The sequence below is a fragment of the Lissotriton vulgaris genome, chromosome 12 (assembly GCF_964263255.1).
Source record: "Lissotriton vulgaris chromosome 12, aLisVul1.2, whole genome shotgun sequence".
Taxonomy (NCBI): Eukaryota; Metazoa; Chordata; class Amphibia; order Caudata; family Salamandridae; genus Lissotriton; species Lissotriton vulgaris.
The window spans coordinates 587,161,315-587,179,560 of record NC_141700.1 but is presented as its reverse complement, the minus strand read 5'-3'; the positions used below and the strand labels follow the sequence as shown (position 1 = coordinate 587,179,560).

At 47.7% G+C, this 18,246-nt stretch overlaps 1 protein-coding gene across 2 annotated transcripts in view; it reads right to left on the bottom strand.

The window, feature by feature from the left end:
- N4BP1 (NEDD4 binding protein 1) overlaps positions 1-15,731 on the bottom strand; it is a 281,533-nt gene extending 265,802 nt beyond the window's left edge. Inside the window, exon 1 of one of the 2 annotated variants that reach the window (XM_086945445.1) lies at positions 15,412-15,731. In XM_086945445.1, coding sequence (XP_086801571.1) covers positions 15,412-15,624 — 213 coding nt within the window. In that variant the 5' untranslated portion in view covers positions 15,625-15,731. The remainder of the gene's footprint in view (positions 1-15,411) is intronic. The other variant, XM_086945446.1, reaches the window with a different exon arrangement.
- Between the last annotated feature and the right edge of the window lie 2,515 nt (positions 15,732-18,246).

Genomic DNA, 18,246 nt, shown 5'->3' with positions numbered 1-18,246 from the left:
GACCCCCCGACCTCCAAGTGCGAGGGTCCGGACATCAAAGGGCACCAGCCCTATAACTGAGGCAGCTCCAGAGCAGGAAGGCAGTTGTATCCTGGAGTCGAGAGACGCAGAGAAGAACTCATCCTTGACGGACTACTGGCGCTGCCGTAGCCCTACCTTGTGAACTATCGTCCTGCCTGCTGGCGCTGCCGCAACCTTCGTAAACCATCATCGTCGTCGGGACCTGCTGGCGTGGCCGCGGACCGTTTGTACCACCATCTTCATCGGGACCTGCTGGCTCCGCCGCGGACCGTCGCTACCGTCAACCACCTCGGGACCTGCCTGGCTCCGCCGCGGCCCGATCATCTAGAACGCCGAGCTCGAGGATTGAGAGCTATCCATCCACCCAATTGGTAACAAGACTGTCCCGCTACCCCTTTTCCCAACTAGAGACCCGAACCGAGGGGACCCCTGAGTCCAGACCTCCTTGTATCATTTGACCGTACTCGAAGAATTGCTGATAAAGTATCGTTTAACCTTATCCTTGTGTGGTGTCCGTCTGTGGGGGGGGGAAGTTACTTGTCTGTACGATCACTGGAGACGGCTCTCCCTGGAGACCTCTCCCCTTATACTCGGCCGACCCTCCCGGTCCGTCTAACATTCATGCATTAAATCTCAGGACTACTAGTACCAGAATGCATAGGGCATATAATCTGCACTGGATATACTATCCGAGCACGAACTATGGAAACTTGAGAGAATGTCCATGCATATAAGGATGGCAAACACATTGCATTAGGCTTTGGCTCAGTCAGGGATGTATGCATTCGTAAATTTATTCTTGCAAACCCGGTAGGGGCAGTAATTTATGTTACAGGCCCCGCTGGGATTACCGGCTACTCCTAACGACAGCCTAAGGGAGTGTTGTTCCTTAGCCACCTGCAGCAGGGAATAAATTAATTTATGTCCTTCGCCATGCTTGTACATCTTTATCATAACAGCCTCTGCCTAGATTTCAGAGTAAACTCCTGCCTAACCAAACCCCTAAGCACACACGCTACCTCCACAGTAAGTTCCAGAACAAACCCCAGCCTCGGCCCTCTCTCGATTACGTCAGGATCTCTCCTGGAACACTGTTTACCTGGGCGCTTGCGAGCTCTACTTCCTAAAGACAATTTATGTAAGCCACCAGCTGCGCATGGTGTTATGGTTTGATGTATACATACATTTCTTGCAGTAATAGCTGCAAGTAAATACAATTAAAAACGCGCACTAGAGAAATACCTGAGTCAGCAGCATAGTAAGCTCTTGACTTGGCAAGAGACACAGACTTTAAACTATGCAGATTCTACCTTTAGAGTTACAGTTATACATTATATTGAGTAGTTTGGGCAGATAATGTGCTCACTTTTCACCTGCAAAGCCTCTACGCAGGCCAGCAGACTTCACGGCTCCATTTTTCATAGTGGTATACAGGAGGGACACTTTCTTCAGAGGGAAGGGATTCCTTCTAGCAGCCACCATGAATGAAATTAAATTAACAACTTCCCCCTTCCATTCTGTTTGGACCTGAAGACGCTGCCCACGTTGGCTCCTGACGGCTGTGCTGCCTGATTATCCTGCCGAGCTTGAGCCAATTTGCACGAATGAAAAAAGTTAAAGAGCGCCATGCGCGTGTTGCACGCCGTGAGCGTGCACATCAGCGTGGCCTGCGGTTTGCGCCCGTGGTGCAGAGGGAGCCAGGCGCCATAGAGGGAGTGCGGAGGAGGATTTCCCCCGCAGACCAGGTGAGTGGGGAATTCTCCGTCGGTGCACGGTGTCGGCTCCCTTGATGCTGCCCCACAGCACCAAGTTATCGTGCAGTCGCAGCCCCTTATGGAACCAATGCACCACGTTGACCCCCATAGTGGGGGGCAGCGAGGGCTCTGAGCGTCGAGGGTCTGTACGGTCTTCTGCAAACTCTGAGTCCCTCTGCCCGCTGCTGTGCCGGTGATCGGGCAAGCAGCAGTTCGCTGCTGTTAGGATGCGGCGATGGGCAGTGGGGGGCTAGTCCTCAGCGCAGAGGCGATGGGCAGTGGGGGGCTCGTCCTCAGCGCAGAGGTGATGGAGAGAGGGGGTTGGGGGCATGGGGGGCATGGGGGACCTGGGGCGTGGTGGTATAGGACAAAGAGGGGGAAGTGGTGAGTGCAGAGATGGGCAGTGGCGCTATCAGGCAGCGAAGATGGCTGAGCAGCCGTACCTGTTTAGATGGGCAAAGAGATTCAGATCGGCCACGGCACCAGCCAGGGCAGTGCACGGGGGTAGGGGCTTCAATTGCCTTGAGGTTATTATGATGGGGGGTGGGGGGATAGGGGGATGGGAAAAGTGAAAGTAACACTGCTTGAGGCTTGCCTCAGAAGGGAGAGAGATGCGCACACTGCTTGGCTGTACATGCATGTGTGTCGTAATTGGCCCGGCCGCATTAGCGATTAGCTGAACCTACACGTTGTCCTCCTTTAACTTGGCTATATACGATAACGCCATTTTGAATGTTGCAGCGGCCATCTTAGACCATGAGCGGCCTCGTGGCCGACGTGCCCTTTAGTCCTTTGTCCATCCCACTGACCACTCTTGTCTGCCCAGCAACAGGCTATTTTTAGCACTGGTCAAGCCACACATGCGCAGTTCCCACTGACCCGTAAGCCTTCAGGAATGTGCCGCTAACTGACCAGTGGGTTTGAAACCCTCCAATGAGCTGGCAGTATTCCAAACCATGACCATATATGTCCCTAAAACTGTGTCTTACTTGTGCCGCCTATCTTTTATTGCCCCAAAATTGTATATAAACGGGGTCACACCGGTGTTCGGTGTGATACCTCTTGCATTACCGAAGGGTGCTGTTTGAGTGTACCACCACCCCATGGGGTCTTAATAAACTTGTTCTTTGCATTTTACAGTTTCCGTGCCAACAGTTCTTGTGTGTAAGTGGGTAATCCTCGGAGCGTGTAGGCCTTGGGAACCCCTAAATACTTCAATTGGCGACCACGAAGGGACTCATCGGCGACTCGGATGCCCGAAGGAGAGGTCGTGACGAAGGCTTGGAAACTCGCCATGGGCGCGCGCTGCCACGAGTGACCCGAGTCTTGGCTGCCACGGTGTTTTTTCCTTTCCTTCCGATCTGACCTTCCAGGTGGCGCCGGTCTCCGACTGAGTCTTTGAAGTGTCTGCATCGCTGCGAAAGTGCCGTTTGGCTGATTTGGCTTACAAGACCTTGGCAGTTGGAATCTGGACAGTTGGGAATTTGGTAAGCTTTGTGTTCGGTAAGGTAGTCTTCGGACGCTTACTGAAGTTCTGCGATTTGTGTTCGGTAAGATAGTCTTCGGACGCTTACTGAAGTTCTGTGATTTGTGATCGGTGAGGTAGTCTTCGGACGCTTGCCGAGTCCTATGATCTTTGATTTGAGTTAGCTAACATTGTGAATTTGTGATCTTTGAACTTATATGTGTAGTGCACTTCACATAGGCAGGCATGTAGAGATGTTTCTCTAACCTTATTTTTTCCCTTTGAGCGGCACAATTGTGTGGAGAACTGTAAGTGCCATTTTGTTCGGTGTCACGCTTTCGTGATACCTTTTGAACATGCCTGTTTTCAGTACACTCCGAGGAATGTGTTTAGGAGAAGGTGCCTCAATTAGGTTAACGGAATCACAGCCGGCTCCCCCAGAGGGAACTCCAAATAGGGACATGTATATAAAGTTTGGCCTTCCACCTATTATGTACAGTAAATTATGGCATGAGTACACCAAGGCCGATCCTGAATTGCAATGGCCCCTACACGGGTCGTACGATTTGAGTAAAATACAATTTGTAGAGCAATGTATGTTTCAACGCAGGTCTAGACAAAACATGTTTGATTGTGTGCGAATGTGGGAGAAAGCGGCGCGTGAGCGAATGAAGCGTGAGGTTGCCTTGGCGGACAAAGAGCAGCGCAAGGCTGCTCGGGATAAGGCTTTACAGCTTGAGGAAAAGGAGGCTCAGGAGAAGAAAGAAAGGGAGGAACGGGAACGTAATTTGCAAACGACTGGTCAATTTCCTATTCGCCGACCGCTTTATCCTGTCCTTAATAATGAAATTGATGATTTTTCTTTGTTAGATCGGTCACCGCCTCCGTACGTTACGCCGACGGCTCCAGCTGTGGATTCTGATGATGGCGGACAGGATAAGTCGGGCAAGAAGGGCGTATCTGCTCTCAGGTTTACTGCGGAGAGGTCCTCTCATCTACGTAGTTGGGCTCGTAAAGTGAATAAGCGTACTGTTACTCAGGATCAATTGATATCAGAAAAAACAGGGTGGACGGATCTCGAATTGATGTATTTTCTGTCTTCCTTGGCTGATGAGGTTGTGAGCGCATATCGTGACCTTTCTGATACGTTAGAGCCCAAAGTGTTGTCAGTATATCGTGAGAATTTGACTAAAGGTGATTTTGATCTTTCAGATGTTGATGACCTGTTTGCGCAATTGATCAAGCTGCGGGATGAGACAACTCGATTGCGGGAGGAGCGGAAAAGGAAACAAAAGGAGTCTGAATTGGAGCATGATGGGCAGGCCAGAGAGTGTTCTCTCCGTGGTTCAGATAAGAGTTCTGCGTTGCATGTTATGCCTATGCGTGAAGCTGCGCCTTTGTATGTTCCACCAAAAGGGGAAGGTACGGATGATGATAAGTTGTCGAAGGATGCGAAAGGGTATTTTGTGTATAATTGGGTATATACGCCATGGAATAGAGCAGATGTCATGGCATTGAAAAATTCTTTACCTGATCTTCGGAAGAATCCGGCGGCATTTTATGAAGGGGTGGAGGGGGCTATATCGTCTTGTGTAATGACTCTTGTAGATATAGATTTGTTTTTTTGGGCTAATTTTACCACTCGATATGTGGAGGCAAATTCGTAAAACTAATGATGAAACGATTTTGGGGGGGGACATGGAAAGAAATAAATGCTGCAGATTTAGATAGAGAACCAGCATGTAAGCCTTGTCAGCTAATATTAGACCTTCCGGCAGCTATTTTGGATAAATTGAAAACGCTTGTTCCCTCCAAAAAGATTGATTGGACTATGTTAACGTCGTGTAAACAGAAACCTGATGAAACGGTTTCAGATTTCTTCACGCGCTTCGAGGAGGCCTTTCATGATTACAGTGGTCAATCTTTAACAGACGATACGGGTCGGCATTTGTTTGTAGATAAGTATGTGGCTAATCTCCTACCAGAGATTGCAAAGCGATTGAAGACGAGTGAAAGTTCCTGGGCCACGGCGACCCCTGCGTCCTTGTTAACTATGGCTCAGTATTATGAGCGGCAGGAAGTGGAGGCTAAAGAAAGTGTAGAGAAGAAGGCGAAGGAATTGAAAACGAAGGTGATGTTGGCACAGGTTCGGGGAACACAGGGTAGAGGGAGTGATAGAGGTAGACGAGGTGGTGGAAACGCATCGTATGGTCGTACGGATATTGCGGAGGATCAGTGTGCCTATTGTAAGGAGTTTGGGCATTGGGCCGAAGATTGTCCGGTACTTCGTGAACAGCGTAGTCAGCGTGGTCGAGGCAGTGGAAGGTCAAGAGGAGGTTATACTGGACTGAGAGGTGGCGGAGGTGATCGTAGACAGATTGAGGAGAGGGGCCGTGGCCAGGACGAACGAAATACGTTTGATAGACGGAATCAATATCAGATTTCGGAAGGAGAGAATGTGGAACATCAGGATTATGTGCATGCATAGGATTGCGTAGGATGGGGTAAGGAATCAGTTGAAGTGCCGGTAGATCAGCAAGGTCCATATGTAACAGCGGGTATTTTGGGTTCTACTGATCAATTTCTAGTCGACACAGGAGCTACTCGTAGCGCTCTGTCGAAAAACTTGGTTCCGAGGGCTCCCCTGTCTGGCGAAATGATTACGTGTGTAGGGTTTGATGGCACACCCTCCCCCAGCCCATTGTCCAAGCCCCTTGCACTATGCATTGACAAATACTTTAGTTTTGGGCAATTTTTGTTATCACCCCATACCCCAGACAATATCCTGGGCATTGATTTGCTTAAATACTTCCGAGCGACAATACGCTGCGCTCCAGAGGGAGTGCGGGTTATTCTGAACGACAACTACCCTGACCCTGATGATTGCCCTGACCCTGACAGATTTTATGCCATTTTAGATATCCCTGCTTTGGCCTCTCTGCCGCACACGTTGTGGGTGACATCAGATACGGATGTGGGAGAGATGCGCATTCCACCAATACACATTACTGTTAAGGAGGGGGCCCCTCTACCACGAGTACCACAGTATAAGATCTCGAAGGAAGGTGAAATTGCATTGACACATATTGTTCAGGATTTGATTTCTGCAGGGGTGGTGGAGGAGGTCCCTTATAATGTTTGTAACAGCCCTATTCTACCGATTCTTAAGAGAGACTCAGATGGCAAGATCTATCGGTTTATTATTGATTTGCGTGAAATAAATAAAATTGTCATTCCCCAATACCCAGTGGTGTCCGATATCACGACTTTGCTTACTTTGGTTCCACCGACGGCCACCACCTTTAGCGTTATTGACTTGAAGAATGCGTTCTTTTCCATTCCTGTTCACCCAGATAGTAGATATCTGTTTGGTTTTATGCTCAATAATAAATCGTATAGATTTTGTCGTGTTCCCCAAGGATATACTGAAAGCCCTAGTATCTACAGCCAGGCTTTGAAACGACAACTAGATTCCTTTAAATTGCAGTCTGGCGTTGCGCTCATCCAGTACGTGGATGACCTTTTGCTCGCCGCCGACTCCTATGCACAATGTGAACAGAGTACGCTTGCATTGCTTTCCTTTTTGGCACAAAACAATCACAAGGTTTCCAAGAAAAAGCTTCAATACTGTAGACCCCAGGTGACCTACCTCGGTCATCTGTTGTCTAAGGAGGGGCGGGCATTAACATCTGACCGAATTCAAGCAATTTTAGACACACCAGTCCCCCGCACGCAGAGAGATGTGCGTGCCTTCATAGGGTTGACGTCCTTTTGTAGGCAATGGATCATGGGTTTTTCACATATCATAAAGCCTTTGCTAGCATTACTGTCCAAAGCCACACCGATGCCTCTTGAGTGGACAGATGAATGTCAGAGAGCTTTTGAACAGTTGAGGCAGGCCCTTTGTTCCGCACCCGTGTTAGGGACACCAGACTACACGAAACTTTTCACATTATACGTACACGAGAATGATGGGTGTGCGTTGTCAGTGTTAGTGCAGTTACACGGGGATAAGCAGAGACCATGTGCATACTTCTCTGCCATTTTGGATCCTGTAGCACGAGGGCTGCCTGGGTGTTTTCGAGCAGTAGCGGCAACAGCAGTAGCCATACGACAGAGTGAGGGCATAGTGTTATCACACAAATTGTTGGTGCTAGTCCCCCACGTGGTAGATGCCCTGTTAAACCAAACAAAGACCCAATACCTCACGAGTGCACGACTTACAGGATACGAGCTGACACTCTTAGCGCCACACATAACATTGAAAAGATGCGCTACTTTGAACCCTGCGACTTTATTGCCCTATCCGGCCGAGGAGGGTCAGGAAGAAAAACATCATGATTGTGTTTTCCTGACTGAGGAACAGACAAAGGGTCGTGTCGACTTACAGGATGTGCCACTTCCAGATGTGGATGGGGAACTGTGGGTTGATGGATCGTGTTTGAGGCTGCCAGATGGTACGACTTCTGCAGCATATGCGATCACGACTCTTAAGACGGTGGTTGAAACAGCTAGAATACCACAAAAATCGGCTCAGGCAGCAGAGCTGATAGCTTTAACAAGAGCCTGCGAATTGAGTGCTGGCCTATGTGTGAACATATACACGGACAGCCGGTATGCCTTTGGAGTGGCCCATGACTTCGGGCTTCTCTGGAGGGAACGCGGGTTCCTGACATCACACGGGGAGCACATTATGCACGGAGAGCTAGTGCGTGATCTCCTGAATGCGTTGCTCAGTCCTAAAAAAGTAGCGATAGTAAAGTGCAGTGCGCATAAGAAGATTACGGATAAAGTGGGTCAAGGAAATGCCTTTGCAGACAGCATAGCAAGGCAGACGGCTATGTCCCGAACTAGCTCCCCTATGTACGTGGTACAATCACAGGCTGAGAGATGGAGTGACGCTAGAGCAGAGATACGGGATATTCAAAAATCAGCTACAGAATCTGAACTTGCGGCTTGGGCAGCAGATGGGGTACTAGATGACGAAGGTTGTTGGAGAAGCAAAGACATGGAGAAGTGGAAATTGCCTGCGGCTTACTTACAGGCGATGGTCCAGATGACTCATGGACTGGCCCATGTCGGAGCTCTTGCAATCACTCGTCTTTTAACACGAGTTTGGGAACATCCTGAGATTGCGAATACTGCAAAGAGAGTAGTGCAGACCTGCCTGGTATGTTTGCAACACAATCCTGGGAAGGGGACCCATACTCCGAAAGGAGGGTTCGTTCCACCTTCTGCACCGTTTGAAGTGCTTCAAATGGATTACATCCAACTCGAGCGCTGCAATAACCTGAAGTACGTCCTAGTGGTGGTGTGTGCGTTTAGCAAATGGGTTGAGGCCTACCCCACGAAAGACAATACGGCTTTGACAACAGCTAAGGTGTTGCTTAAGGAATTCTTTCCTCGCTTTGGAGTTTGTAAATTTTTGTGGAGCGATAATGGGCCCCATTTTGTTGGAAAGATTGTGGAATATGTACTGAAGGGGTTAGGGATTCAGCAAAAGTTCCACGCTGTATTCCACCCTCAGTCAGCAGGTTTGGTCGAGCGGTACAATGCCACGTTGAAGCTTAAGCTGGCCAAAATTGTGGCGTCTACATCGTTGAAGTGGCCAGATGCGTTGCCGCTAGCACTGCTATCTCTCAGATCAGTACCCCACTCACGAACTGGCCTTACGCCCTATGAGGTGGTGTTTGGCCGCCCTATGAATATCTGGGGGGTGCCCAAGCCGCGATTAATACATGATGTGCCTTGTGTTATGATGAATGATTATTTGGCACGATTAACAAATGATTTGCTCTCTATTCATCAACAGGTTCGAGAAGCGCTCCCTGATAACTCCACTGGAGAGGGCACGATCTTCGTCCTGGGGACCATGTAATGGTCCGTTCGTTTGAAAGAGCAAGCAGTTTGGAGCCCAGGTGGAAGGGCCCCGAGCAGGTCCTCCTGGCGACCCGCACCGCAGTACGAGTGACGAACAGGAAGCGGTGGGTGCATTCGACACATTGTCGCCGTGTCTCTCCGGATCTGGTGACCCCTGCTGTGTTGACTGATTATAAGGAGATTTTGGAGAAAGAAAAGAGCCCAGCTGTGACGTCGGCCGAAGTGGAGGGAGCCTTCCCGGACCAATCTGCTACCGGAAGAGAGCGTTACGATCTACGCCCACGATAAGAAGATTTTTGTTCCTTTTTAATGACTGGTTGGTTACCGCTCCAGGTTTGTGAAACGGAAACCGGGAATTCCAAGGGGGGGGGGATCAGTTCTGCCAGAGTAGCGACACCCGTCTTGGCCCGGAGAAGAAAACAACGGCTACCTCGGAGTTCAGCACCGCATTTTTCTTTTTTTAGGTATACACGCACGTGTATCTGAGACAATTTGTGAAAACATTGTGAATAATTTGTGCCACTTGAGACTTTGCACTAACTTTCTTGAACTATGGCACCAAAGGCATCTCGTGACAAGAAAATATTGGGTGCCTTTCTCTTTGTCTTGACCATTGTGGTGATTGCTGTTATAGCCTGGGTAGTCGAACTTGTGGTGCCTGTACGTGAACATTTGCTGCCGACTACCCCGGCACCGTCTGAACATTTCCATTTTACATTGCCTTTCCATGAAGAGCGCCATCGCCAAACGTACTTAAATAACAGCTTCATTCAGATTCTTCACCACACGCATAATATGACCAATACCTCTAACTGCTGGGTGTGCGGAATGTTGCCTGGGCACCAGAAGAGAGGGGGCACCCCACTTATTCCACTCCCGTTTTCGCACAATGGGTCATGCAATGCCTGGTACACCCTCCTCTTTACTCTGAGATGGCCAACCAAAGGGGGGGTGCTTTTCCGTTTGAATAAAGTATGTTCCCACGACAAGGATGGCTTTCCTCGGGCTGAGGGTACACGTTTCGAATGGGAAGAGTACAGGCCTGACAATGTATCTGCTCCACGGGTATATAGCAATCAGCGAAATGTGAATGTTTCTAGCGCTCATGTTATAAATTTTATTGCTACAAAAGCCGATGTATTAGAAACAAGGGCACGATTGCAGTGGGGAAAAGCGAATGTAACATTACTCTCACGTTTGATAGCCCGAATGGCATTTCATTTGTTGCATCTCGAAATACATACTTTATCTGTGGAACGAAGGGGTACCATCAGCTTCCAGTGGGGTGGTTGGGCACGTGCTATGTATCGTTTGTGCTACCTCCTGTATTCATTGCCCCTCCAATGTACCACAACGATTACACATTGTACCATGATTTCGTTTTGAACAGGGTTAAACGAACTGTTGCCCTAGAGGACATTGATCAAACGGACACTGCATTACAACAGTATGTGGATTTTAATTTGGGACTATTCTCCTTTGTGGGGGCTGCATTGAACAGTCGGAAAATTAGACGACTGACACGCGTTGTCGAGGCTGTTGCAAATGACACTGCCGTTGCCCTGGGGAATATTACCGAGGAACTACAGATTTCCAGAATTGTCACCCTCCAAAATCGAATGGTTTTGGATGTTGTTTTGGCTGATCGTGGGGGGGCATGTAGAATTATCGGAAGCAGCTGTTGCGTTTACGTCCCGGACAATTCCCCATCTGTGTATGATGCTATTTCCAAGCTGCATAAAATAGCTGCCGAAATACACCCGGACAATGGAACTTGGACACTTTCAGGATGGTTCTGGTCCATGATTGCAACTTGGGGCTGGAAACTGTTGACAATTCTCTGTATACTTGTGGGAGCAATGTTTTTTATATGCTTATGTATTCAATGCGGCCCAGCTTTATGTTCAATGTGTCTATCAACTTGCCTACCATCACGACGAGCTCTTGCTCACGACAAAATAATGCTACACAAAGAGGTGACACAAATTATGTTAATAGACGTCGAGGACGAACATCCTGACTATGTTCATTATGAGGTAGATTCAGCTAAACGCTAAAAGGGTCGTCTGTCGTAATTGGCCCGGCCGCATTAGCGATTAGCTGAACCTACACGTTGTCCTCCTTTAACTTGGCTATATACGATAACGCCATTTTGAATGTTGCAGCGGCCATCTTAGACCATGAGCGGCCTCGTGGCCGACGTGCCCTTTAGTCCTTTGTCCATCCCACTGACCACTCTTGTCTGCCCAGCAACAGGCTATTTTTAGCACTGGTCAAGCCACACATGCGCAGTTCCCACTGACCCGTAAGCCTTCAGGAATGTGCCGCTAACTGACCAGTGGGTTTGAAACCCTCCAATGAGCTGGCAGTATTCCAAACCATGACCATATATGTCCCTAAAACTGTGTCTTACTTGTGCCGCCTATCTTTTATTGCCCCAAAATTGTATATAAACGGGGTCACACCGGTGTTCGGTGTGATACCTCTTGCATTACCGAAGGGTGCTGTTTGAGTGTACCACCACCCCATGGGGTCTTAATAAACTTGTTCTTTGCATTTTACAGTTTCCGTGCCAACAGTTCTTGTGTGTAAGTGGGTAATCCTCGGAGCGTGTAGGCCTTGGGAACCCCTAAATACTTCATGTGCACAAGCTCCAATCGCCAAAAGCCCTGCGGGTGGCCATCTCCGTCTCCCTTGAGAGCCAAGTCAGCAACAATAGGTCTCGCTGGCGACAGCGCTTCGCACTGCATCGCCAGGTGCGAGACCTAACAAGGCAACACCTACCTTGAGCAGTGGCTGAGGCCCTCTGATTCTTTGGACCAGCATTCTGGTGCCTCCTGGCTCTCTGTACAAAATAAAAACGCCCCGGGGTGACGAGAGCCAGAATCGAGGAAAAGCAATGGTCGGACGGCTCCTTTAGTTGCTTAATCGGTCTGGCCGCATCGCGCCCCCAGCAGCCCCTGACAACTCCGGCAAGACAGCAACTAAGCTTCCCCTCAGCAGCCGCCTCCATTCACCATGGGAGGGGGGGGAGCACCTCTAACATTGGAGCACCCTGCAGTCAGTATCACCTGCTGCCATTAACAGCACATATAGCGCGGACTTTACCCGAAGGTGTCAGAGCGCTGTACAATAGAACCAGTTACGTTACATGAGAGAAATGGTACAAAATAGAACGTTCCAAAAATAAACAGGAGAGGTAGAGTAAAACCATGTAGGCAATAACACAATATCAAACACAGCAATTAAGGGTAACTTCCTTGAGGGGTCTGAGAATGAGGGTATTAGTTCTGAAAGTGTCTTTGGAAGAGAAGAGATTTGAGGTCAGCTTTGAAAATCTGGATAGAGGGGCTGGCACGGAGCAATGGCAGGAGAGAGTTCCAGATTGATTTGATTTGGAATTTATAAAGCGCACGAATGCCCATGGGCGTCTTGGTGCTGTGTGACAAGAAGACCTACTAACTCAAGTCGTAGTTCAAAGACTTGTGGTGAACAACCAAGTCTTTACCTCTTTTCTGAAGGAGTACAAGGAGGGGCTGTTTTTAATTGATAGTGGGAGGCGATTCCAGAGCTGGGCTGCATGCAATTGAGCCATCGATCTTTCCTTTTTTTAAGGAGGGGGGGCTCAAGTAGAAACATTTCCGCATTAAGAGAAGGTCTCAAACCTCCTGACACCTTCAGTTTATTCCCAGGTAATGATGGGAGGAAGTGTGCAAGGCTTTATGGGTGAGGCATGCAGTTTTATAAATAGATCTTGCCTCGATGGGAAGCCATGGAAGAGAAGACAGGATAGGAGTAATGTAGTCACTTCGTTTGGACCCTGAAATAAAGTGAGCTGCAAAATGGAGGACGGATTTTAGGGGAGGGGGGTTGGGGGGAGAAGAGGTGAGATTTGGGTAAGCCAGTCAGAAGAGAATTGCAGTAATCCAGTCTAGAGAGAACTAACGATTGGACCAATGTTTTTATGTCTTGCTCTGGGAAGAACAGACGGACCACCAACAGAAGGCACAGATGGTAACGTGCGTTCTTAGCAATGGAGTTCATGTGGGAGATTAGGCTGAGTCTTTCGTCAAGTATGACACCTAGGCATTTAGCGCTGTCGACAATGATGGGTTTATTGTCGAGTAAATTCAGCTGGATTGAACCGGAGGAGGGGAGAGAGAGGTAGCTAGGAGGAGGAATTCAGTTTTGGTGGGATTGAGAATGAGTTGGTGAACTAAAATCCAGCTGTAAATAGAGATCAGAGTAGAGTTGAGTAGTGAGAGATAGTGTGCGGAAGACACCTTGCGGTAGATTTGAGTGCCAGCCGCATAGAGATGCTAGTGGATCCCAGATTTACTTAGGAGGCTCCCTAATGGTTCCAGATAGAGATTAAACAGAGTGGGTGCAAGGATAGAACCTAGAGGGACGCCTTGATCTACTGCCAATGGAGACGAAAGATTGTTCGCTATATTGATCATTTGGGATCTGTTCGAGAGGAATGAGGCAAACCATTTAAGCACTGTGCCTTCCACGCCCATTCTCTGTTGAAGAGTGTTGAGGAGGGTGCTGTGATTAACAATGTCAAAGGCTGTAGAGAGGTCAAGAAGAATCGGAAGGCACGATTCCCCAGAATAGAGTATATGCAGCGCATCATCAATCACTTGCAGCAGGGCTGTTTCAGTGCTGCAATTTTGAATGAAGCCAGACTGGAACACGTCAAGGAGATTATTGTCCATAATATGTTGTGAAAGTTGTTTCGCAACACATTTTTCTGTGATTTTAGAAATAAAAAGGGAGGTTGGTGATGGGGCGTAAGTTGTTGGGGTTGTTCGCATCTGAGGTTTATTTTTTTCCAGAAGAGGGGCAACCTGTCCTGTTTTGAGGGCAGTAGGGAGGGAGCTTGACTGAGGAAGAGGTTAACTAGTCTGGGGTAAGGTAACATATTAAACCATGGTTAAGAGCTAGGAAATGCTGAGTGTTAAAATGCTTGCGATGGGAGTTTTCTTGCATCCTTATTTCACTAGTACCTCATTTGGCACAGTTGGTTTGTGCCAACCATAGCCCCGATCACAAAGGAGTTTAGTATGCCCCAAGGCTCGTGTGACTTGGATAGCAGGACTTTACTACACTTCCGGCTGCTGCGAAAGTGAAAGAGGGTATGTCCCGCTGAATGTAAGTTTGTCGTGCTTGCAGTAGAAGAATCTCAATAAAAAAATAGAACAGGTCCTGTGTAACAACCAATTAAAGGGGCCAGTAGCCATGGGAGGATACAAATGACTACATGGCTGTACTAAGGAGGGACTAACAAGCCTCGTAATCAATCAGTAGACAGCATTTACAAAGTACAAAGACACAAGCCAATGAAAAATAAGGGCGGAGCTTCTCTCCCATACTGAACTACCCCAGATCGCTCGATCTTAAAATGGGCATGGGAATTGATTTTCCTTTCTAACATTTGGACCTAAGGCACCCTTGCAGAAAAAAAAAGGGAGAACACATGTGGGAGCTCAATTTTTCTGAAAGAGAGAGAGGAGAGGGGGGGGGGGGGCAAAGAGGGGAATGCTGAAAGAAGCATAAGAGATAAACTGTAGGTAGGTCATGGTTATTTGGAGCAGTCCAGCCATGGGCTAAGTAATTATGGATGATGCAGGCACACTGGTGGAAATGAATGCTTGCACACACCAGATGCTGTGCAATAATAGTCTCTCTGCTATACCTGTTCAAAAGGCAGAGGGCCACCAGGGCAAAAGACAATGCGAAGCAGTTAGGGAAGAGACTCGTTTAAAAATAAGGTGCCCTCCTTGAGACAACTGAGGAATGACAATGTCGTTCAATCACATGTCGCCATTCCCGATTTAAATGAGGGTCGGAGTCCTTGATCTTTTTATTAACTAGAAATGTCATTTTTGCTTCATCTCACACAAAACGTCTCCTACTCCAATGCACGTATTCGGCGAAATTAATTGCCCCAAATAATTTTTTCCCTAAATCTCCATGTAACTCCTAAATGCTGGCGAGTATGCAACATGTTCGGTTTCTTCCACGTGAATCACCTTATCTTTCTTCCAAGCTTCCTACTACAGCTGCGTCTTCCTGCCAACTTCACATGTTCCTACAACAGCTCTGCCACACTGACTGTCAAACTTCTCCCATCAACACTCTCTACCCACGCACCTCGCCCAAAGACACCCCTATCCTCCCTACATTCCATACGTGGTTTTAACCTTCACTGTTGGCACCCCGACTCCGCCGTTGGCCACTGCTCCTCGCCCCACTCTTGGCTCACTGACCCCTCTACTCAGTTCTCACCTTAGCCCTCCGCACTGCTTCGCTGGCGCCTCTCAGCTGTACCCAGATGCGCTGGTCCCCATCTTCAGGTCCATACATAGGGAGCGGATCCAAAGCCCCCAGCACCGTGAGCGAGACCTCGAATAGTTGTTGAACCCTAGGTCGTTGGCACTCCAGCGACTCAGCCCTTGACCCTGGGGCGGTGAACTCGTCCTGCACCGGGTCGCCCGCCATCTCTGGCTAGCAGCCTGTAGTCAGCTGCTCCTGCCGTAAAGCACCATCGCCCCGCGACCACAACAACTTCAAACCCTGCTCCGCCCATTCACGTCATCAGACGGAACAGAGGGCGTCACCCGGAAGAGATATCTCTGGCGTCTGCTTTTTTTTATTTATTATTTTTTAAGTAAACAATGCTTTATTGATATTCGAATTCGAGTGACATTTAATCATATACACCCACTCGAAAGGGTATGATTTGGGTACCATATCGAACAGCACGCGTTACAAATATAAAATAATACATGGCAACATTTAAGACGGAAGTGGGAGATTTAAAAAAGATCGAGATGTTTTATTTTTCTCCATTGATTCTATCGAGGCATACATAGGGTTTATTGTCATGTATTGGACTTCCAAGTATGCTGTAGGAATATCGGAAACTGAAATGCAGATATACCTTTTTCCCCTACCTGTCCATAGCTGCCAAGGTTTCAAAGTGCCGTGTGGGACATTTTCATAATTTCAGTGTAATTATGAGTGGCATATCAACACTATGAGTGACACTTTCTTGCGAGCAAAATGAAACAATGAAGACGATTAAAACATATATCGGAAATGACACCCATTGAGCAACAAGAAACTCTAAGAAGATCTTAAACCACCAGAAATGGTGCAAAGCAACATAAATGGAGGGGCTCTCAGTCATGGCATGACACAATATGTTCTCTCATTGTATAGTAGATGCTCATGTGCTGTACTTGTCCCTCCCTTCCACAGACCCAAAGGGTCATTTCCAAGCCCCGCCATCCTTTGAAGTCGCACACTGCAGGGCATAAAAACTGCATCGCAATTTAACAGGGCGCAGTGCTGGCAACGTAGAACCACCTCATACAAACAAAACCCTGGGGCCATGCATCATTAACCCCTTCCATGCTCATGACGGAACGGTTCCGTCATGAGCATAAGGTGGCCTTTGCTTATGACGGAACCGTTCCGTCATCATTCCATAGGCCCAATGGAACGTTCAGCACCGGGGGAAAATTCGCGCAGTACAGAAGGTTTTAAAGAACACGTACCTAAACCTCATGCTGGGAAACAGAAATCACAGGTTTTTGCCAACCTACGGGTTGGAAGTGTTTTTTCTCAGGAAGCTATTAGAAGTGTGTAGTGAAGGAGAAGCTGCCTGTCAGCTGCTCAGCCCATGACCAACTGTCACTCTGCCTCTCACAGTCCCAACATTCCGAGGCATTATCAGACTCCAACTTTCCAATGAGTCAGAGCACAGACGCTGGCTGAGCAGGGAAGGTAAAACACCTTACAATAAATATGCAGGATACTGGATACTACAAAGTGTTTTATAACACAGGGCAGCTGGGAACACAGTTTGAGCACATGAAATGGCTTGAGGTACACATCATAATCAGAATAGAACCCCTATGTTGTATGTGAGGGTAAAAGGAATATTTAAACACCTCCTGATACTTAATCAGCATATTTTCATGTGCTTTTTTGAAATACAAGACTGCTGCCTGCTGCAGAGGCACACCTAATATTGCCAGCCTTTGCCCACACTGGGCCCCTTCTCTGCCGGCAATCAGTCACGAGAGAGCCAGGACACAGGGGCCTCACTGTCCACGTGGGACCCGACCAATCAGGATGTGAGGCATCCCCAACATGAACAGTTACAACATACGGATCCATCTCAGCTGCTTAAGTGTGACACTGACTCTCAGGTGGACAGGCACCATTTAAAATATCCTCATTCTAAGGCCAGTGCTGTGCAGTAATCTCAGGCATAACCAACAGCTAGTATGACTGTCAGAAGAGACCCACCTGATTTAAATTAACCCCAAGATATAAACCAACACGGCTGCCAGAAAGCCCACTGCAATTCGCCAACAATCGCATGAAATTGTGTGTGCACATACTTGCAAAATTGCTGGCAAGTTTTAAGATTGCTTATGTGCGACATTTCAATTGCGATTGCAATCGCAATGCCCACCGAAGCACCAAAGACCTTTCTTATTAGGTGTAGAAAATATAGAGCAAAAATACCATAATCACTATTCATTAAGCTGTTATGGAGGCTACGTTATAGGAACTTTTTTTAGTGAAGCTGGATTCATGGTCTACTTGTATATGTTCTATGTGAAATGAAAATGAAATGAAAAAGTTTTATTGTTTCAGTTAATTAAAACCATAACAATACATTTTATAAAATCAACTGCGCATTTAAAATGTCCTTTTATATGGATAAATTCTCTATTGATTCATTCTAAAACATTCTGATTCTAGTGCTAGAATTTATTGTTAAAAACAATTAAGCAGTCCATGTAGTTTATAGTTCCAAGAGTTCTGATATTTATACATTATTCAGTTCAAAAGAACCCTCTCACTGCTCTACCGTAGTTATGTTGTCCTTATGTGGACAGGGTGCCTGGTTGTGTTTTATCGCTTGGGCGGAGCCACGAGGAACTTTAATAGTAAACAGTTCAAGCGGGTATCTGTTGGGTTCAAAGTTGACATAATCGCCGATCTACACGTTCTTATACCTCGTTCGTTCATTGCCTTTTTTAGGAAGACTGCTCGTGCTTGGGCTAAGTTCGGGCAGATACAAACTAGGTGAATAATGTCCTC